Source organism: Tupaia chinensis, unplaced genomic scaffold, assembly GCF_000334495.1.
Source record: "Tupaia chinensis unplaced genomic scaffold, TupChi_1.0 Scaffold000654_1, whole genome shotgun sequence".
NCBI lineage: Eukaryota > Metazoa > Chordata > Mammalia > Scandentia > Tupaiidae > Tupaia > Tupaia belangeri.
The window spans coordinates 2,854,424-2,878,729 of NW_006160175.1; the positions used below are offsets into that span (position 1 = coordinate 2,854,424).

A 24,306-nucleotide genomic window follows, 5' to 3' on the forward strand; every position below is an offset into this window, starting at 1 on the left:
AAATCTTATAGAAAGGGACTATTTTCACTTTATGGAACATCTTCACAAATATAAATATATTAAAAATTAATTAACATAAGCAAAATGATTATATTAATTTCTTAATAATTTACTAGCACTGAGTGATTCTTTAAGCCTTAACAAAAAGCCATAACATTTGCGTTACATGGTTTCAATACTGTATAAACCATATCAAGGAATAGAACACAAAATACTTGCTATAATCAACACTATTTTCTCTTGATACACTGTACTATGTGTGTTTGTGGATTGTGGCATGGCCATCTCCCCTGAAGGGTGATTTCTCGCTTTCTGTGTCTCAGTCTCTCTCTGTTTCTCCAGGAATTACACACATCCTATAGTAAAAATCTCTCTTAAAAAAAGAAAAACTGCCAAACAATACTGTTGAATGCAACCCATCCCTAAATATCTCTTATATGTAAAATAAACTAGGCAAATCCCAGGTCAAAATGTACTTTACCGTTAAAGTTAATCTGGTAATAAACACCATCATACATAATGAATTTGTATATATAAAAATATGAAATTTACATTAGATGTAAATATACAATACATTTAGGTATCCATATGAAAAGCGTATGCTCTGCTGGGATGTTATAGAAAAGACCAGATGGAAATGACAAGAAGAACAGAATTAGAACAAGTTCATGTAAGACATAAGTAATAATCTTTTCTTTTTACTTCACTCAAGATTAAATATTATGAATGATCCCTTTCAATCATTTAAATAACTTTTCAAAGTTTTTAAATCAAATAATGTGTGTTTTTGGATGTGTGTGTGTGTGTGTGTGTGTGTGTGTGTGTGTGTATTGGGTCATTGGAAAAGTCATTAGAATTTTTGCATAGAAAAATACATCATAACTTATCCCATGACCCAATATATATACAGGTTTTGGATACATACACATGCATATACACATGATTGTATGGTTTAATGTAAAGATTAACAAATGTTTAAAAACTGATGTATGCAGAATGTTCAGATTTTACCAACATTATTTCAAAGTTATATTTCTAATGGATATCTAAATTGTATTCTTTAAAAGAAAGCATTATGATAGTTTAAGAATAAGTCACATTTTCAGAGAAATAAGTAAAATGTAAACAGATTATGAACATCACAGGTCCAGCTTCTGGCCAATGTTTTCTGAAAGAATACCTGTACCCGGTGTATAGGCCTTTTGTAATTCCCTGAAAACAAGACCTATTCTTGCACCCCCTGCAACTGGACTGAGTGGCAACTTGGGGGTAGGGTGCTTTTTTAAAAAATGCCAGACATTTAAGGGTGAATTTACCAAGGGATTCAAACTATAATATATGAACAAATAGGGGTTATAAATCTTTACACTGAGACCTTTCTATTTGTGGGTTAATCTTCTAATCATATTTAACACTATTAATTTAATCTTTTAGAAAGTCTGTCTCTGCTACGAATTCTAAACATTTTAAAATTACATTTCCATTTTCTTTTCTATTATGTCTCCTTCACTCTGTATCTCAGCTATGCTGGTAAATAGGAATAATTTAATTTTTTAAAAATAATTTTATTTAGCTTTATTTATTTACTTATTTACTTATTTTAATTGGACCAGAAAAAGGCAGAGTTGGGGTGGGGGGAAGTGAGAAAGAACACAATCCACCAGGTCCGAGATGAACCACGGTTAGCCATGTGGGAGTCCAGCACCCTTAATCACCAAGCTACCTGCTGGCCCGACATTACTGAATTTTTAATATGATTTTAAAACTCTTTCTGCATGAATCTTTAATTCTGTTAAATCTCCTTATTGTTTAATGTGAATTTCATATTTAAATTTAAAATTCAGATAAATAGTAATTAAGTCTCAGGGTAACTGAAAAGTAGTAAAAATACCAATTAATAGGTTTCAAAATTATTTTATTATTTATTTATTGAATTAATGACTATTGATTAAACAACTTCTGCAGGTTGTGGATACATTTAAAATAAACAACTTCTGCAGGTTGTGGACACATTTTAAATAACAGTACCAAAATAGGCAACATAGTGTTCATATGAATGCTTAGCTCATGTCCCCTCAATGTATGCATTATAATTATATTACCACCTATTCAAGATAGATTCTCAAATTTTGAGAAATTTTTGTAAGTTGGTTTATTATTTTTATGTACATATTTTATCATCATGAACAGTGATTTTCTTTTCGACTTATCACATGGCAGATGGCAGACACCAAAATGATTAAATCATAAAATTATATATAACGACTAATAAAAATAGATGCAATCAAAATAATGTTGCAGTTACCATCTCATTTCATTAAAATCTTATAGAAAGGGACTATTTTCACTTTATGGAACATCTTCACAAATATAAATATATTAAAAATTAATTAACATAAGCAAAATGATTATATTAATTTCTTAATAATTTACTAGCACTGAGTGATTCTTTAAGCCTTAACAAAAAGCCATAACATTTGCGTTACATGGTTTCAATACTGTATAAACCATATCAAGGAATAGAACACAAAATACTTGCTATAATCAACACTATTTTCTCTTGATACACTGTACTATGTGTGTTTGTGTTTATATATGTTATGTGTATTTTATATATATTTACATATATCACAATATAGTATATAATACTAAATGATAGTGTGAAAGCTTGATGATCTTAATTGTGAACTTTAATCGCTTTTTCCATGAAGGTGTAATAATATCAATAGAATTTTTATTGCATCCATATGTAAATAATCTATAATAAACATGGCATCTATAAATTTTAAAAATAATCAAAATATGTCACATTCAAATAAACGATCTACCAGCAGGTCACTATTTCTGCATATTTATAAAAGTATGTTAGATTTTACGTTAGTTATATGTATGTTAGAATTCAAGCTCCAGTATAGATCTGATTGATGAGCATAGGAAATTGCTTAACTATTGAAGTGCCATTTTTTTCACAAAGAATTAATTAAAATTTTAAAACATCTTTTATGTATCAGAAAGTGTACTAGGTTTTCTCAGCTGGTTAACATAGTTCAGATATAATATCATTCATTATTTTGTGTGTAGACCATTTAGATCTTTATTAAGAATGGGGTTTACACATCACAACAGCAACAAAGGAAATTAATGGAAATTAATAAGGCGTTAAAACTCCTGGTTATCCATCCAATCTTAACATTTCTATTATCAGTCTTCAAAATGCTTAGGCATCAAGTAGCTTTGGGACCAAGCATAGGCTAAAAATACTTTCATAGCTTCTATTGGACTAGATATTATTTTACCACATATCTATTTTTTATCTGATAGTTGAAGTCCTGCTTTCTCAACACAGCCAAATGGTCTTACTGTTTTTTATTTCAAACTTAACAAGGCAACACAGGAGAGTGACGGAAAATATTATCTACTCCTTTGCTGAGATGTTACATGTCACCTTTTCGCTTACGGCAAAATTTACTGGCTGATTTGTGGATCTTTATTTCTAGACATTTACTAGGGAAACACTGACATAACCTTTAACCAGAGCAAATAGAGCCACTCTAATAAGCAGGCAACACCAAACCTAAAAATGCACGAAGAACAGAAAAATCCTGGCAGGAATTAATCTGCCATTTTCACACATCTGCCCAAGGGAGGTATTGTAATTGCAAAAATTTACTCTAAGACTGCTGAGACTCATAGTAATTATGTTTCTTCTTCTTTTTTTTTTAATAGAAATAGCCACAGGTGGTAACAAATTGGGTTTTGAGATGGGGAACTGGGCATGCATTCTAACCCAAATTACTATGTAATTGTCTTGATTATAAAAAATCGTGGAAACTCTATTACTCAAAATCAGAAGAAAAAAAGTCTCTTTAAATCTAATCCTTGTGTTTTGTTTTCTTTTTCTTTTTAGTTTCTCTCCACTTAGGCATATTGTTTCATTGGCTGACATTCTGAAATCAGAACCACATTGTAGAATAGGTTTTTACCTATAATCCTTAAAAATTCTTGTAAGTGGGATGTTTTTAATAGATAATTCTCTTATTTTCATCATCATTATCATCAACAGTGTCTTTTCTAAGGTCAGGATCTAGAAATTTAGCTAATTACTACCAGTTTATCTGCCAGTACTTAAAGTAGGTTGTAGACTTTTTCCCCAATATATTGCGTTGACATTACAATGTTTACTGCTTTCATACATAAGGAGGCTTTGAAAAAAAATTGTGGAAAATGGAATTAAAGTATGAGTTTATTTTGAAGAAAAATTGTTTGAAATTTATGCATAGTTATTTTTTCTCAATACACATTTTTCCCAAATTTTTGAAGACCCTTGTATATCTTGTATCTTAATCCTGTATTCTTCTCTACGGTTAGGTTCATGCAATAACACCAAACTATTTTTATTGTTTTCCAAAACTCAAAATTCATTTTATGTATGCCATATCAATTAAGAGTCAATAGTTACAAACTTTATCATTTCAATAAAGTATTTATGATTTAATCAGCCAAGATCGCAATATGATGTAATTCACTGGCTTATAGCAAAAAGATAAAAAGATATTTGTTAATGTATCACAAGGTTATGCAAAACCTCAAATAATAATAATAATAAAGCAAACAATCAAAGGTTTTGCCTTATTAATTTTCATTCATTTCTTTTGCTGCTGTCGTGATGTGTAAACTCCATTCTTAATATTCTTAATCAAATTATGAGAAGGTAAATTTGTATGTCATTCTTAATTCCAACATATTGAAAATAATAAAGATACATAGTTGGCTTATCATTTTTTGCATGACTTATAACTGCTCTTACCTATATTCATAATGCAATAAACTGATTTGGAATATACTATTTTAATATGAGTTCAAATCTGAAAAAGCAAAATAAAAGCAAATTTCATTTTTAAGAAGATAGCAATATAATTCACAAATAGGTCTAGGTTTTTGTTTATTTATTTTGCTGAAAAACTATGAAAATCAAAGCATATTATTTTTAAAGCTGTTCAGGAAGTTTATATGACTATTATTCATATAAGTGTATTGCTAAGTATTTGCAAATTTGGGCTTGAAAATATCTCCTTTTGAAGCTACGTCCCTTATTTTCTAAAATATTAAAATGATAACATTTTTTTCTTAGTAAACTTTCTAAGATTTAAAGCATAATACTCTCAAACCCTCAACTTTTTACTTTCATTTCACCTACTGAAATGAGGACTTCAGTAAAAATTGCATACTGCTACTTTACATATGTGGTTAGACAATTCTTATGAAAATCAAAGGTGAATTGCTTTTATAAATTCAGTTCTGCATATGAGTTTCTTTTCTGTTTGAGCAAAAATATATCAAATATTCAGTCATAAGCTCAGGATACTCTGATAAAATATTCTGTGTGAAAATAAATGAACAGCTATTAGCAAAATCATTTATTTTGGGAGCTGTGATTAGAAAAAGAATGTTGTGTCTTAAGGGCGAAAACTTTACTTTTAGGCTTTCAAAACTAATGCAAATATTTATATTACAAATACAAATTTAAAACTTTGACTAATACATTGATAGCCTAAAAGTACATTATAACAATAAGAAAGGTATTTTGACACTGTGTCCATTTCTGCCTACAATAAAAAACCTGTTGCATTTCCACTTTATAAAAGTCAAATATTAGAATTTACATATATGTATTTCAATTAGATTTTAATTAATTGAAGGATGTAAAAATTGTATGTATACATATGTTCAAATCTGTGCTTAGCAATAATTATGAAGTATTCAGGTGGAAATACTATTAAAAATATCAATTCATCACTTATGTCTTATTTTTTTAATGTTATCACCAAAAAAAGTCTTAAAAAAATCTCAAGAACTGTGATTGTTATAAAAAACTATTTAGTCACTTTAGAGTTAAATCTGTTGTTTTAAAGCACATATATTATCAACATAACAGAACCTTTCAAAATCATTACCTTCATCGTGTATTAAGATAATTTACAAGTATGTAATGAGTGTTGGTTAAAAACAGTATTCATCTCCAAAACAACATAAATATAGAGCTTTGAAATTTGAAATTGATTTTTAATACTCTATCTTTCAGACTCTACAAAGGCTGCTTTAGCTGATAAAGAGAGTAAACAAGAAATTTTCCTTTAAATAATCCCTTTAATGTGTTGCACTAATAAAAAATCAATCAAAAACATTACAAGTTTAAAAAATATTAAATATTGTTCATACAGGGTATATTTCAGAACCAAACAGAAGCTTACAAGATTATATTTATCTTTACCTTGCCATTTTTCATACAGCATAAATGTGGTTTATGACTATTTCATTAAATAGAAATATAAAGTAAATAAGATAATAAAAGCCTTCAAATATTTCAATGACTGAAATAAAAATGCATTTCCAACACATTAAATTATTTTAATATATTCCATCCTTCTAATCAGACCAAAGTCTATTTATGTAGATTAGTTACATCTAAAGTCTCATTTATCCAACCTGTATTTATCCTTTGATCACAAAGCTTGTTAACTTAAATGGTCTTTTATTGTTATGATTCGTTTTTCCATAATTATGCTGTTTAACTGCCTTATTTTTTTGAATAAATATATGCAAACGTGCCAATCATATTCAGCACAGTTATGTTAGAGGCTCAATGAACTGGAAGGACCATTTCACTACAGTAAAGCTGCCTGGAATAGATCCAGGGCAAGACCTACAAATACCAGTAATCAGAATGTCACTAAGACCAGAGCAGACAAATTGAAGTGTGTCACATGTATATCAATAGATTCTCTCAAACACAGTCTGAAACCAATTTTATAGTCTATCCCTGAAAGAAGCTGGTGCATACAAGTGAAAGATGCCACCCATACAGCACAATATTCATCTCTCTTTGCTTATGGCACTTTTTCTTTACCTTAAAAATACTAAGCTTATAATTCTGCAGTAGCAAAATACAGGAGCACACGTCTGCTTAGTCACAGTAGGGATGTTGATGTCATTAAAGACCTCTTTATTATAGATAATTTATTTCAAGAAACCAAAGGATAGCAATATATCACTGTCAAAGCTAGTGGTGAGAGCTTATGACTAACTGTAAAATACTGTATGCTACCGAAGGAAATTCTTGTCAAAGTCTCCTTTACTAAAATAGGTTGACATAAGATTAGTATAGGTCTGATGAACTTTAGAAGTGTTTTGTAGGTGCATGACAGAAGTCACATTGTCTTCAAAATGATAGGCAAAATGAATTTTTTCTTATTCTGTAACAAATATGCAGCCATTGGTTGAAGGAATTTAACACACACACACACACACACACACACACACACACACACACACACACACACACACACACACACACACACACACACACACACACACACACACACACACACACACACACACACACACACACACACACACACACACACACACACACACACACACACACACACACACACACACCCTGCAGAAACCTTCCCTGATGGCTTTACTAAAATATTACTTTAAGATAATGCCCTATGGGATTTATTAAACAGAAGTATCACTGAGGGGAATACATTCTAGAGCAATGACTAATATCATAATTAGTAGGAGCATTTGTAAGAATTTACCTACTATTGAGTGTATTGCAATACTTAGCATTAGGGAGTTAAGTTTTACTTCCTAACTGGCATGAGCCCAGTCAGAGCGGCTTCTTCTTCCTCCTGTTGTTGTTTCATCATCAGGCTCACAGCATATATTCTCACAATAATGCCAACCATCTTGCCATCCTCCCCAAAGAATAGAAACTTGGATGAGATTTTTTTTCTCTTAGTATACAAAAGCTTCAAGCTACTGTCCAGTTGTTCCTTAGTTCCTTCACCTCTCCGGGACAAGTAGTTCTATGTTGAGAGAGTTCAAATTGTTTGAAAGTAAAATCAAGTTTTAACAAATTTTCAAAGAATAAGAAAACTTTGAGTTACTCCTTAAAAAGCTGAGAAATGCTTTTGAACTAGAAGGTATGAAAATAGGCTAATATTTGTACTTGACTGAGTACTTACATATACTTTAAGTATGCAGAGCAGAGATCTGTACATGTTACATTTTTGAATTTTTCCACAGTGTTTTATTTTTAATATATTCCTAGATATAGGCAAATCCAATCTTCATTGTAATCAATGTACGTATATGTTTATTAATCTTTTAAAAATAACATACCTTTTAAATTTGAACTTAATGTGTTTATAAATATATTTCTATTGTATTATATTATATAAACAGCAATAATAGTGAAAATTTGAAACCTGAACCCTGATAATAGTACTAAAATACTGTAAAGGGTAATATATCATATTTTAAGCAGTAGTAAATGTGTATCTAAACATTTTGAAGGTTTTTCCTTTTAATATGTGTATTTCTCAATTATTTTGTTTAATTGCCAAAGGGCATGTGTGCTCAACAGAGACAGGAGAGGAAAGAAGCACCTATCAATGGGATTTGGTCATACTGCAATCTCTTATCCTCCATTTCTCCACCCTATTGGGATTTGAGGCACATACACACACACTTGTGCTCAACATATTTTTCAAGGTGCTGGGGTGGGATTCAAGTAGAGGTCAGCCATGTGGAATCCAGCTCCTTTAACCACAAGATTATGGAGACAGTCCAATTCCTTAGTTCTTTAATAGAGATAATATTTAGAATTTTTAAAATAATAATTTAATTATTCAAACCTCATATATAAAAGCTGCATCTATGCACTATAACAAGTGAATAATACATGCTATCATATCAACTTTATGTAGAAAACTGTATTAAAAAATGTGTGTACATGTGTATGTTTTGCATGGATTGAGCAACATTAGCAAAGGCGATAATGTTTTTAAAAAATGTAAATTTTTTTTTTGATTAAGATGTTCAGGTTGTTGAGATAGGAATTATAGGGCATACTTTCCTATGACCTGATATCTTTTCAGATCATACAGAGCCTTGAATAATATGAATGTGCCAAGAATAAAATTCCAAAATCCTTGGCATAGATTTATATATGATAATATCTAATGAAATGATAGAACTCGCTCATACAACTCAAGCAATAAAAAACTATCTTTTTCTTACATGTTGAAAACACTGAAGGATTATCATCTTAAGACTCATACAGTACTATCTAGCTGGCACTTTGGAAATTTTACTGAAAACTAAAAGTTAGTGGATAAAGAAGCTATCACCTTATGAAGAGTTATCAAAGCAACCAATAGTAAAAATAAAAATGTGGTTTCCAGTTCATGTAGTTAAAAAGTATATTCTTTATGTTTTCATTTATTTAAAATAAAAAATGCACATAGATTTACATTGACGATAAAATTTTCATAGGTGCACACAAAACTAGGAATAAAAGTAACAATATAATAAAATAATAATAATAAGTTTTAAAGTTTTTAAAATTTTAAACTATTTCCCAAAAAGATCCCAAACACCTACTGGCTGATCATATTTTAAACTACATTTACGTACTCTACTTGCACTCATTTAAATGCATGATAAAACAGAAAAATAATTTAATAACTGTAGAATCACACTAATCTAAAGTAGAAATTACTCCTTTTATATATTTTCAAAATCCTTCAGGAAATAGACAAGGGGATAAAACACCCCTAGATCACACAGTAGGAAAGGGACATTCCTTTCCTATTCAGCCTATAAATAGATATCTATTGTTAATGAAAACGAATGTATATAAATAACCAAGTGGTACTGTTTTGGAATAAAAATGGTAGCAAAATATCTCAAAAATGATCAATGACAGAAAATGTTCACACAGTGTTACTGAAATCATTGATATACTATAATTTGAAGTTGTGAATATCATGATCTTGGAAATTCATTAGAATGAGCCCCTACAGTCAAGAACCTTAAGTATTACAGAAGTGAGAATCAAGCTGACAGTGGATAATGTTGCTATTAAAAACAGACTTTCTTTTTCACCTTTTCATTCTGAAATACTGAGTTTATTGCTTACACTATGATACTTTAGTCCTCTATACTTCAATCTCATTTTTATATATTTGGATTGGCTCTGGGCATTTACCATGTGCTTAATTCTCTTTTATTGAAAAGGCCGTGCACATATATGAAAAGGATTTTATCTTCCTCACACAAATGCTCTAAAGTCAACCCTAATGTGAATCTTTTGAAATTGATCTGTAAAACATCAAGTAAGAATATATTACTTTAAAAAATGTATTTTAGTAGCTCTTATTCTGCTGACCCAATATTTTTTTTCTATTGAAGCATATTAAAATGACTTATAGTAGTGCTACAAAAAATGTAAAAACACAGATGTTCAAACAAAACTGGAAATTCTCCCACCAGTGAGAAGTCCCCAGCCTCCTCCTCTCTTCTCAAGCAAGCCTTTACTGAAAACACCTGTTGAGAAGTCACCCTGAGACTTAACAACTCATTTTTGATAAGCCACCATTAGTAGCTTTGAGAATTAGTGACAATTACAACCTGACTGTGTATTTAATATTGACATATAAAATGTTGCATGGAATTTGCTCTTATGAAAGTGCTCTTATACATCTGTATAATAATATATTTGCATTAATTATCATAAAATCTATGCTCTTATTCTTTAATGTAAGTTTAATAGTTTTAAAATAAAATGTTTATTAAATGTTTATTATCTGTTGTTTTAAATTACACTATTGTAAATTTTAGTCACTAATTTCTTGGTTAAATCCTTTGCAGATTGATTTTAAGTCTGAGGAACTTGAAAAAAAACCTGAAATAAAGTCTCTTTTCATATACCACTGTTTTTCCACCAGTTTACATGATTATTCTGTACCCTGATTCAGAAAAACAAACAAACAAACAAACAAAAAAACCTCTTGTGTCAAAGAACAATGTAAAGACATTAGCCTTAACACATTAGGCCCTGTGAACTACAGAAAATTCCTTGATACTTAAACAAAACCTTAACTTTGGCTACAACATGAGATTATAAATCATGAAGTTTTTAAATCTCATATCATCACACTATACCAGTGTATCTCAAGAGAATTTTGAAATTCTTTTCAGCTGATTCATGGAATTAGCCGAACAGTGTACACATTCTAAACAATGCACGATTAGCTGGAAAATAAATATGAACTGGATATTACAGCTGTTAGTCTAAATGCCATAGACTCAGATTCTTCTTTCAGAAGTACAGATGAGATTAATAATATATTTCTTTAGTGGGCTGTACTACACACATGCACTAAAAAAATGCACTTCAAACAAAACTATGGGATACCCGAATGCTTTAATTTAAACATGCCACATTATCACAATGTGATTTAGCACACTAGTTTAAAAAAGAGAAAGAGAAATATATAGTCTATTTAGTTAATTACGCTGTTCTCCATAATAAGAGATAAACCTGATCCATTTTTTTTTCATTTTATAGGCAATTAACAATGTTACAAAATGTTCTTTTGCGGACTGAAAAAACTTGATTAAAAAAAAAGCGTATCTTAATACTATTTTTTTTTTTAGTATCTAAATTGAATTTATTTCAAGGAGTCTTAATACTATTTTAACAGTTTATTTTGAGGTTATTTCCAGAGCAGATGCAATATGGGACATTAAGCCACTCTGAAAGGAAAACAATTCAAGGACTTAAAATCAAAGCTAAACTATCATTTTGTGTTGTTATAGTGTAGATTAATATTCAAGAAAAAAATAAATGGCAAGGAAGTTTGTCCTTTGTTTTCTGCTTAAAATATGAGTGTGTGAGAGAGAGTGACAGAGAGACAGACACACACAGTTTTGCTTTTGCTTAAGTTTACTGCTAATAAGAGGAATAATCATTATTATTCATTACTTGATCTTGAAGCAATGACCAGGTTAAAGGACAGCAGAGCATAAAAATAGTACGTGCATCACTGTCCTTTAAAAGCTGAATATTTCAACCCAGGATTAATTATTCCTTACTAATCTGGCCAAGGAATCAAGCTTATTGAGAGGACTGTACTAACTTCATTTTTACTGGAAACTAAATAAGAATTCAACTCACAAAACTTGAAGTAGAAGTTTGAGAATTAACCCTCCATGAAATCTTTGTATTTGTCAATGGAAAAATAAAAGAAAGGTATATACCATATGCATTTATGAAATGATTGCATCAGATTTATAAATGTATATTTGAACAGATCTCCTATTAAAGATATATTGATTATATAAATACCAATTTTACACAGTCACAGAAAAACTTTCATAGAAGCCACTTGTTTTTTAAGCAGGTTTTTTTCCAGTTTATAATAGACCTGAAATCATGATTATTGATGTACAGTAAACAGAATAAAAAGCAGTATTTAATACTACTACTGATACTTTGGTATTTAGTAGCATCAAATGTTAAGAGTCTGTTTTACAGTGATATTATTATAGGAATATATGCTTTGCTAAGTATTAATATTTGGTACATTTGTTATAAAAGACAAAATAAGATTATAAAATTTTACTACTTCATTTTAACAATAAAAACATTATTGAGTCAAGTGTCATTGAAAATCCTTTGCTTTTCAAAGCATAAAATCATGAACAGATTATTTCCATTTGCCCCAAACTAATCTTCCTCCCAAAATGTCACTTTTAGTTAAGCTCAATTTCAAATTTCAAGTACTACTCTTCCAGAGTAATCTGTAGCAACACACATTCATAGTAAGCAAAAATTAAGTTTTTCTGTGACACACTCAATAGTGGAAAAAGAAACCAGGCACAATACAGTTATCTGCTGTTAGAACCTGTTGTCCATACTGGATCATCTTTTAGTTGTTGTTTTCTATCAATAACTTTGAGTCAAACTATCTAATATATATTAAATATCCATATTAAATATAGACAGTATTCAAAATAAGTGCACCATGAAATTCTGTTTGGCACATAAAGTACTTTCAATGCAACTTTGCCTCCTGTTTTCAATAGCACAAAATGAGCCTATGACCCTCTTGTGTACTTTGTTCATTCCTCAGTCACTTTAAGAAACAAATCAGGGAACCACAGGCCAAAAAAAAAAAAAAAGCAAAATAAACTTTTTAAAGATAGTTACTAGGGATCATCAGGAACTTGTACTTATTCAAACTTTTGGAAGTGTAGAGTATAACTCATTGAGCTGCACCAATGCATTATGCTGAAGTTTTAGCAAGAAAACTTTTAGTTTTAGTTATGGAAAATGAGATTCATGTCTTTTAAAACATTTTTTTATGTCAAACTGACTTATTGGGAGGATGCATACTTAATTCAAATTGATTCAAGCTATGGAATTCAGACTGGTTGCTCTTCTCCACTTCAGGAAGTTCATTTCTTGTTATTTGAGTATAAATTTTATGTTTGGCATAAAAAATTAATAGAGCTAAGAGTATTAACCAACAACAGGCTTTCTACTCTGGGAATCCTTTCTTCTGGAAAGAAATGTAAACCAATAAATAAAATAAAATAAAATAAACTGAATACTGAGCACTGCTAACATGATTAAACCTAGAAAAATAAACTTTTAAATTGCACCAGAATTAAGACATTTACATCTTTTAGATTTTAGACTATTTACATGGGAGGGGACATGTGGAGAATATGATGTACACACAGTGTCAAAAGTGTAAACCATTCTCATTTTTTAACTTTCCCCTCTCACTGCTGCTGGCAGTGTGGCTTGTCCTGTTCCAGAGGTTCAGGACAGCTCCAGAACCAGCAATAAAGTGAAGTCCCAGTCATGCTAAAAGACTCCTACCTGAATTATGGACATCCGAGTGGCAGGGGGCTCGCTCGCATTAGTCCCTTGTCCGGTGAAGCTGGTGTGGCAGCCCGCGTGCCCCTGAGGGACAGTCAGATTGTTGGAGGCTGGTTTGAGATACATCACCTCCGACCGGGGAGAGCTGAGGGGCAGGCGGGTCTGGTAGTCGAAGTACATGGGGGAGGTGGCTAGGGAGGGGCTGCTCACCACGTTCATGACGTTCATCGCGTTCCTCTCCTCCACCTCGCTCTGCACTAGCATGATATCGTTTTTGTTGATCTTCTTCTTCTTGCCTTTGCCCCCGCCCAGCTGAGGGTGGCTGTACTCGGCGATGCGGCAGTTGTAAGTGCGGATCTCCTTGTTCTCACGCTTGCACTTGACGGCGATGGTGATCATGGCCGCTAGGAGGATAATGGAGATAGTGCTCAGAGTCACAATGAGCGGCAGCGACATGTCCCAGTGGTGCTGCTCGCCATTCACCCGCGGTACCCCCTCTGGCAGGGAGCCGCTCACGGAGCGAATGATGAGCTTGGCCACAGCGGACAGGGTAGGTTTGCCGTGGTCTGTCACCTTCACCACCAGCTCTACCACAGGTGTCACATCTTCCCAGAAAGGGTGCAGCGTGCGGATCTCGCCGCTCGAGGGGTCGATTTCAAACAGGTGGTCGTCATTGCCATCCACGATCTCGTAGGTGAGACGCCCGCTCTCGCCAAAATCGCTATCGAGGGCGCGCACGGTGCTTACCAGGTAGCCTAGGCCAGCATTGCGGGGCACCTGCAGCTCAGCGGTATCGTTCTGCAGAGTGGGCAGCACGATCACTGGCGCATTGTCATTCACGTCCAGCACTGTCACCCTCACAGTAGCATTGCTCTCCAAGTGCGCGGGTGCCCCGGAGTCTTTAGCAAGCACCTTGAACTCAAAAGCCTTAGTTTGCTCATAGTTGAAGGAGCGCAGAGCATATATGGCTCCATTGGTGGGGTTCACAGAGACATAGGTGTAAATGGAGACGTCGCCAATGTGCGAGGGCAGGATGGAGTACGATACTGTGCCGTTTTGGCCCAGGTCGGGATCCTGGGCAAGCACAGAGCCCAAGTACTCTCCTGGGATGTTGTTCTCATGCACCTGCAGCACGTAAAGCCCTTTGGTGAAACGAGGCGGGTTGTCATTCTCGTCCAGAATCTTGACCGCGAACGACTTGGTGGAGTTGAGAGGGGGTGAGCCCCCATCCCGCGCCACAATTGTCACGTTGTACTCGTCCTGAGTCTCACGGTCCAGCGGACGATCAGTCACCACTGTGTAGAAGTTGTCGTAGTTCTCCTCAAGCTTAAAGGGGACGGAACCCCCGGGCCCACCGAGGCCGCCGCCGCCTCCAGTCCCTCCTCCACCCAGGACCCGACACTGCAACTGCCCATTCTTGCCTGAGTCTCGGTCAGTGACCCGTACCAGGGCGATGACGGTGCCAGGAGGGGCGGCCTCGCTCAGCGCCCCCTGGCGCACGGAGACGAAACCGATGGACGGCGCGTTGTCGTTACGGTCGATGAGCTTGACCGTGACCTTGCAGTGGGCCGGGATAGGGTTAGGCCCCAGATCTCTGGCCTGCACGTCGATCTCCAGCATCCCGTTCTCCTCATAGTCCAGATTACCTTTAACACGGATCAGGCCTGTCTTGGGGTCGATTGAGAAGAGCTCCCGCACGCGGTCGGGTACGTAGCTGCTAAAAGAATAGAGTACTTCGCCGTTGGGACCCTCGTCAGCGTCGGTGGCATTCAGATCTATGACCACAGTGCCCAGCGGGGCGTTCTCAGGCAGTTCCACCAGGTAGGAGGGGGCCTCAAAGACCGGGCTGTTGTCATTGGAGTCGATCACCTTCACGTTGATTTGCACAGTGGCAGAGCGCGGCGGTTCGCCGCCATCTAGCGCAGTCAGCACCAGGGTGTGGTGGTTCTGCTGCTCGCGGTCCAGCGCCTTCTGGATGACCAGCTCTGGGAACTTGGTGCCGTCGCCACGGGACTTCACGTCCAGTGCAAAGAGCCCGTGGTCGTCGCGGGTGAGCAGGTAAGTGCGGAGCCCGTTTTCGCCGGCGTCGGGGTCATGTGCGCTGGTGAGGGGGAAGCGGGTTCCTGGGGCAGCGTTCTCAGAGATGTCCATTTCGATCTGGTCCGAGGGGAAGGAGGGAGCGTTGTCGTTGATGTCCTGGATCTCTACTTTGATCATGCAGATCTCCTTGTCGTTGGCGAACACCTCGAGGGACAGTTGGCACTTGGCGTTGTGGCGGCACAAGGACTCGCGGTCGATGCGCTGCTTGGTATACAGAAGCCCGCTATCGGCGTCTACGTCCAGCAGGTGCGGCGCCTAGTTCTCCAGCACCCGGTAGCTGCCGGACTTGCCGCGCCCGCCACCGCTGCCGCCGCCGCGCTCAGCCGGCGGAAGCCCCGGCTGCAGTCGAGCATCCTTGCCGATGTTGCCGATTACAGTCCCGGCCCCTTGCTCCTCTGGCACCGAGTAGTTGAGGTTTTTGAGCGTCAGGGCAGGGGCCCATAGAAGGAAGCAGCAACAGATGGAAAGGTACATCCCAGACCGGTGGGGTGGGGGCAGGAGCAGTCCGACTGGTGGGGCTAGCGGGTGGGTGCGCGCCAGCCTGGGGCCCGGGTGCGGCGTGCTTGCGCGGCGCGAGCCACAAGTCTGTGGGTCCTTGCTTCCTTCTCACCCGGCTGCGGCACCCGGAGATCTCTCCTTATTCCGCTGAAGTTCCCTGAACCTGTTGATCTACAGCATCCGCACTGGGTGAGAAGCAGCGGCGCAGCGGAGCTGCAGGGGCTCAGAGCAAGGCGGCGGCTCCCTGCGGCTGGGGGCGAGCTCCGGGCTTTGTCTCTCCCGCCCGGACTTCTGGAGGCTCAAACTTGAGCGATGAGGTTGGCGATAAGAAGGAAATCACGTCTGGGAGTGATGATAATGAGCTGAAGAATCAGTAGGTTTTCCTCGCTCCCGCTAGGGCGCTGCAAATCCACTCCCGCCGGTAGCCTCCGGAATACTCTTCACATCGGGTGGGGGAGGGTGCGAGGAGGTGTGTCTCCAGGCAGATCCGAAAGTGAAATCCTTACTTGTTACTCGTCTCCCGTGATGAAATTAATGGGGATGAGGAGCAGTAACGAGAGAGTCACAGATTTATTTTGAAGCTTCCCCGGCGCCCCGTGAAATGTCTGCTTGCTGCGCGGGCTGGTGTGTTTTCAGGCAGTGTTTTGCTGCATTTAGAGATCTAATCTTGCATTGCTGGCTGAGGCAGCGGCGGCGGCGGACTGCATCTCCCAGCCAAGCGTATTTTTTTTTTTCTCTCTCTCTCTTCTTTCCGAGCAGCCAAAGGGAGGGGAGGAAATGCAGCGCAAAGAACTAGTGTCCCGATTTGTAGTTTCCTCCCCCCAACCAGGCTCCTCCCTCTCTTCCTTGGAAAAGGCTCTCCCCCGAAATCAAGAAAGCCACAGCCTGATCAGCATTTGCGGTGTAAGTCTACTGGGAGGGGGCAATATATAGATATATCTCCGCCTCTGTTCGTAGAACACACTCTGTGATTTCTCTACGCCAAGCCAGTAGCTGCCGCTACCATCCCATCCTCTGTCAGTGAGCAAGGACTTCTCTCTATGCAGTTTAATTCCAGTTTGCTTTTCTTCCCAGGCGAAAAGAAATCAACAGGCAACTCATGGTTGGACGTGCAGATTTGGAGGGGGAGGGGAGGCGGAATGAAAAGGAAGGGGGAGCCACCCTCCCAGTCCTCACACACACTCTCCCTGTCTCTTGCTAGAAGGGAAACAGTCTCTGCATTCACAGGGCTGGGCTGTCAAGTGCCTCTCTTTTCTTTCTATTCAGCATCTCCTTCCAATGGCCCAGCCTCCCAATCCTCTTCATCTAGAAAGGAAAACCTTGGAGAGGAATAAAAGTGGGGAATATCTGAAGCGAATAAAGTGCGGAAAAAAAAAATGTTCTAGTAGGAGGAGTGGGTTGTATGAAAGAAACACATCAAGGTTTGGCGTGATGCATTCTGCAGTCTCCCTCTCACAGTCTCTCTGGGCGACTCGGGGAGGGCAGGGGGTGAGGAGCTGCGGCCGAGGCGGTCCAGCCAGGGGCGCCCACCCTGGAGAGCGACCTCCGATAGGATGTTAGGCACAGGTCTGTCTACACATTATTTCGGGTTCTCGAGGCGCCTCGACATACGGGGATGACACATCCAGAAATGCAGGTGTTCCGATCTGCCGGATGAGTCAGAAGCAGCGGAACGAATCGTATTCACTCTCGCCTCATGGTCCTCCCTTCACAGACATTAGTTGCAGCTTCTTCTAACGCTTTCTCTGACTCACTCTATAGAAAGAAAAACCAGATTCATGTTTTGGGGGAAAAGAAAAAAGCGAGAGAAAGGGAGGGAGGGAGGAAGATGAAGCTGAATCCAGCAGCACTTTTACTCTACCTCTTTCTGCCGGAGTCCGAGGCTCTGGAAAACAAGGCGTCTGCTTTCCTAGTTGTATTTATTTTATTTTTTGGAAAAACACCTCTCCTTTTGATTAGGCGTGAAGCACCCCCAAATCTCTCAGAGTCTTGGAAAAATAATTTTAGAAAATCAGGTTTCCAGTAATTGTCACGGCTTAGCCCCGCATCACAGTTCAAGATTTTCCTCTCAATGTTCTTTATTCACACAGTCCAGCACCGGTGTGCATAGTTAATTGTGCAGTCTGTTGTGAAAGGTTTTAATTTTTTTTTTCCTCCTTTTCTGTCACGGGTGGTCTCTTTCAATCTGGTGCCTGTCAGGATCACCCCACAGCCTGAGAAAGACGTGTGGATTTCAAAGCAAATAAATCCATCTCCGCAAGCAAAGCAGGGGAGGAAATGAAAGGTGAAAATTCAATTCAACAGTTGGAGTAGCGTCTCCCCAGCCTCCCTCTGCCACTGCCGCATCCGTGGGGCTTGAAGTCCCTGCTCTCTCCCCAGCGTCTCTTGCTGACTGACTCTATTCACCTCACGCCGCCGCTTAAACATTGATACTGATTCCCTGCCAACCAATCCGTGCGAGGAGCAAGGCCCTGCCTCCTCGGCCTGTGTCCAATGGGAGGTGGAGAAGAGACTGGTGGGGGCGGAGCCAGGAGCGCCAGCGCTTCAGAGTCATTGATTAGATCAGTTAGATGGGAAACCAGCGAGCCGGGCTACCCTAGCCCCATGCTCCGCTGTGGCGACGGCGCCCCGGGGTCTCGCCGCCGGGTCTCCCGGGTCTCTAACTACCAGGAGAAGCTCTTTCACCGTCTTCCTCCGGAAAAGAGAATTTTCAAAAAAGTTTGACAGCGATTTAATTTTTTTTTTTATATTTCGGTTCGTTGTGCACAGGAATGGGAATCGCAGCTTGCTTACAGAATAGGGTAGCTGCGGTCTTCCTAATGGGTTTCTGTACAGACACACACACAACACAGACAAGCTGTCACGTACACACACCCATGACAAGTGAGGCACAGATTTCCCGACTCCGCGGACACGTCTGAATGAGGTGCGGAGGGGTGTGTGTGTGTGTATGTGTATGCGTGTGCACGCGCGAGTTTCTATGGGGTGCGTTGTGTATTTCCAAGAGTATGTGTGAATTCAAAGGTGCGCGCAAGCACTCTTCTGCCCTCGCTGGTGCAAACATGCCGCGAGCAATAGCAATCAATATGTAACTTTCTTCATCCTCAGAGAAAAATCAGCAGTCCCCAGGGACCCATGCAAGGAAAGTCACTTGATTATGAAAGTGTTTCAGAAGAAAAGCAGACGCCCTTTGAAAGAGAGGCCCTGTCTCCTCAGAGAAAATGAGCCTCTCCTTTAAGGAGAGAAACTCACTGTAAATACAAGCTTTGTAGCTCGTTAAGACACAAAACTAGCTGCATAATATTTAGGGTTTGCCTTTATTTTTGTTATTCTAAGCCCCATCTTAGGTCAGGTTCAAGGTAAAGCAAACATATACTCTCTCTCTCTCTCTTTCACACACACATTCACACACACACAAGTTTTGGTATTTTTTTCACCTTCATCCTTGTTACTAAAGTTCCACATAGCAATTTAAATTTTATCTCATGACCAAATAGCTGTCAATAGCCATATTTGTTAAATTGTCTATGCATGGAAACGGAACTGTAAAACATGAAAGCTGACAGATCAGGAGATCTGTTAAAATTCCTGTTTTGTGAGTAATGCTACCACCAGCATTACCACACACACACACACACACACACACACACACACTTTCTCTCTAGATTCATCCAGGTCTCCAACTTTAGTTTCTAATCTCAGAGATTCTTTCTTCCCAAACTTACCACAAACACCTGCAAGTGAAGACTGGTTTGCTTGTGATCCAGCAATTCTGGGAAAGCGCTAAGAACAAAAAGGAAAATTGAAGTATTGAAATAGAAAAGGTGAGTGTTTTGATTGCTAGAGTATTGATTGCAATTCATAAATACTGAAGTTATGTTGCCATTTATAAATTGTGAATGACTAACGTACAAGTCTGTAACATGAATCATTCAGGATTCAAAGAAAATCAAATCCAGACCAATTACAAGAAAGTTCTGAAGATTGTTGTTGGGATAATTGCTTAAAGATTCAGGTAAAGGAGCTATTTATTTCCTGGAGGCTTCAATGAGATAACCTATAGTCTGAATTTGCAGTCTGATCTGTATCCAGAATTCAACACTCCCTTAAGAGACTCTCAACAATTTAAAAATTCAAAGAGCTCTTTAGAGCCAGACCTTCAAATCCTAAACTGTCTGTATTTTCTAAATAGTTTGTCATGCATATATTGTGCTAAACAGGGGAACTAGAACTTTCTAGAATCCTAGATTGTCTTGTGAACTGGATACTTAATAATTTTGCCTTGCAAAGTCTGAACTTCATACCTATATTTGTGAACTGGATGCTTAATAACGTTGCCTTGCAAAGTCTGAACTTCATACCTATTTGTGAATTAGTACTTCTGTCTCAACACAGGTACCCTGGAAGCCAAGGCTTGCTTTGAGGCTTTGAAGCAGCAACTAACTTAAATAAGTAGTGATTACACATTCACTTATTAATAATTACTTTTAAAATAGACATATCTATCCCTTTTTTTGCATTATGTATTAACTTATGGAAAGTCACAGAATATCTTTAGTAGAGGTTTAGCATAAGGGGATAGCAAGAGAATGAAATAACTCCAAAGAAAGGTATTATGGTCTATTGATTAGTCCTATTTAGATGTGTTGCTATGCAATTGAGGGGAGGTAAAACACAGTGTCTAAGAAGAGAATCAGTGATAGGAAAATCTATTTTCATAGACATAGATTTGCTCACCACCCCTCCAGAGTGATTATGCTACATCTCCCCCTAGTGTATGGAAAAAGAACTACTATGCTTATGGCAAATACCACAGAATGTCTGCCAGAGAGCAAAATGTATGATATATATTACTTATATTTTATTTAACTTATAGTATTAAATTTTGTTGCCAAAGACTGGCATGTATCCAGAATGATTTTCATCCTTATGTCCTATCCATATTTTTAAAAGAGATAGAATCAACTGATATCTCAGTTCTAATCATTTGGCCCACTTTTAACCAGACATGATAATCATTCCTAATTTTTAACCATCTCAAAAGTCCTATCTTTTTCCAACTAACTTTTCTGTCTATGATAAAATTATTTAGAAATTGTTAAAGTATGTTTAAAATACAATATTGAATTCAGCTAAAAGAAACAGGGAGAATATAAATATGATTAAACATCTATTGGTTTTTATGCCATAGAAGGCTATGGAAACATAACATAAAGTTGAAGAATCTAGAAAAATGCAGTGTTGCACATAATGAAGGAAACCTGTAATCATATATTTCTCAAGAACAGTATGATTGATAATCACTATTTATAATTACAAATTATCGTCTCAACCTTAAACCGAAGTTATTCATTTTTAAAAACACATATACTGAACATTTATAGATCTGGTACACTAATTCAAAAATATGTATGCACATCATCTAAGAAAAGTATTTGGAAATGCTTATATGACACTCGTTTAGTAAAATACTATGCTATCCTAGGTGGGTTTAAAAGGAAAATTGATTGTGATATTGGAATGTTTTGAAACAGAAAAGCATTAAAGTATATTTGTATACACTGATAAAGAATAATTAATGCCCCCACATCATTAAAACTATTGAATTAATAGTGTTATTATTATTAAGAAATAATTTTAAAGATGCTAGTTTATGTAACTTCAGTTATTTATTTTGCCTCAGAGATATTTTTTAAAATACATTTTTACCAGTCATAGCTCTGAGAGTTTAGATATGTAGTCATAAAAACAATTATACTATTCTTCAGCAACCTTCCCTGTTTGCCAAAATCTTGAGTTCAATGAAATACAAATATTAAGGAACATTTTTGATGCTATTTTCAACATAGCTATTGTTTATATGAATGCAAAATGTTTTCTCCATTATTTTCCTTTGTGTTATTTTTACTACAATTTTACTACCTGGTTTTGTTTATTTTTATTTCTTAACACAACTGTCAAAAATAAATGAAAAAATTAACCTTACTTATACATAACAAGGATAAAATGTTTCCATTTCACCTTTAAATTCACAAATAATTGATAGTATTTCATTTCATAGCTAGTTTTCCTAGTTGCCATTGTCTTTTAGAGATATTTATGGGTCACCTCTAAAGTGCAATCGTTGGCCATTTACTGTCTTCTTAATCAAGGTTTTTTTAGAAACCTTACCTCCAAACAAATGTGAAATCCATACCAGTAACGAGACAGTTGCTGAAACTTATCTTTCTCTTGAATGATAAATATGAATTATAATAAATGCAAATTCATGATAACTTTTAAACTTCTGGAGAAATACTTCATAATTTAAAATGTTTTGAAAACTTAATCTCTTCTACGTAACAGTGAAATAAGAGAGTGTAAAATATCTCTATAATTAAACAGTATTTTAAATTTCTATGAAAATTTTCCAAATTACCATTATAAAATGTTGCTATAAAAATGTTTAAGTGGAAATAATATGTTTAGTTTTTCTTCTATATTTCTTTTTACATTATGTATGTTGCAATATAACATGTACATATACATATGCCTTCTTCCCCAGAATAGGAAGTGTATTACCAATGAACATTCAAAATAAAGTTACCAGATTAATTCTATAAAGACATGCAAGTTATATCTACATGGAATTAATTTGTAATTTACACAATAAATAAATTAAATTTGCAACTGGTGTCCATGCATTTTAAACACATTTTTAAGTTTGTAAGTAGAAGGACATGACTCCTAAGTTAGTAACAATGATCAACTGTTAAAAGAATACCCTTTTCAGAACATAAACTCTAAAGTATAGAGACAAATTTGAAATGTAATTTTAAAATTTTATATTTAAGTTTTACAAGAGAAGTTTACTGAATATGATTAAAATAAATCGTACATGTGTGTGCTTGTGTATGCATGTAGACAGACTAAACCATATAGGCAAAGGAATAGACCAAAAAATAAATAAGTTGTAGTATGTCTGATGTATTAGTACGTATTACAGTAAAAAGGGGAGTAAGATTACCTTGTGCAAAATGTAATCCTGAGAAAAATTATCTTGAGCTACATAAATTTTAAATGGCATATTTATGTCTACTTCTGACTTGACAGCCAGAAATAAAAGGTTTCAATTAATTATGCTATCTCAACACTCCTGCCCCATTAAGAAGTTACATGTTAGCTCCCCCTTGTGGTCACTTTGACAATAAAGCAAACATTTAGGCATTTGGGACATTTTTTTTTCTTAAGTAAATTAGATTTGTTTAATATTTGTATATTCCTTTTTAAAACAGATGAAAAATATTAATGAAATAGTTAACTTATAGGCGTGACTTCTAGATTGTTAAAATAAAGTGGCTGAAGCTGAAAATGAAGATAATACAATTATTTCATGCATGGTACAGCAATTCCATTATTTCTTACATTTAAGCACGTTAGGACAATTCTAGAGCCGAGAGACCAGTCCTTGGAGGGATCCCGGGAAATCTGATTCAGTAGGTGAAAAAAAACTCTTTCCTCAGAGTCAGTTTTACAATGATGACCTGAAATGATGTTTCAAAAAGCTGTGTCACAGGAGGTCCTGCCTTTCAGGTGAGGCAAAAAGCAAAAGCTTATAATCACTTGTGGTTATAACAGTTCACACACTTCTTTCCATTATTCTGAGATATTTAAACAGCCTGTTATATAGCTATCACACACAGATCAATGAGAAAAATATACGAAAAGAAGACCGTGCTCTTCAGAACGCAAATAAGTGCTCTACAAATCCTCTGCATTTTAATTATCATCACAATCATTAACCCTCCCAAGTTTCAGCGACAAGGTCTTACTTGGATAATTATGTTCTGCTTATGTAAATTCCTCTTCTCAGTGAGCTAGGCATATTATTTCCTCTTATCTTTTAAAAACTCAGAGCAGTTCAATTGAAAACCAAGTGCTGTTAAACAGCTATTGTCTGCCACCCTCAAAATAGCACGTTT

General features: G+C 36.5%; 1 protein-coding gene across 3 annotated transcripts in view; it reads right to left on the reverse strand.

Moving 5' to 3' along the window:
* The window catches only part of PCDH17 (protocadherin 17), a 111,987-nt gene extending 95,678 nt beyond the window's left edge, over positions 1-16,309 (reverse strand). The window contains exons 1-2 of one of the 3 annotated variants that reach the window (XM_027776262.1): positions 13,958-16,309; positions 13,748-13,831 (exon numbers count right to left, since the gene is read on the reverse strand). In XM_027776262.1, coding sequence (XP_027632063.1) covers positions 13,748-13,831; positions 13,958-15,964 — 2,091 coding nt within the window. In that variant the 5' untranslated portion in view covers positions 15,965-16,309. Of the gene's footprint in view, positions 1-13,747 lie in introns of all 3 variants that reach the window. The other 2 variants (XM_027776263.1, XM_027776261.1) reach the window with 2 other exon arrangements.
* Positions 16,310-24,306: the final 7,997 nt, after the last annotated feature.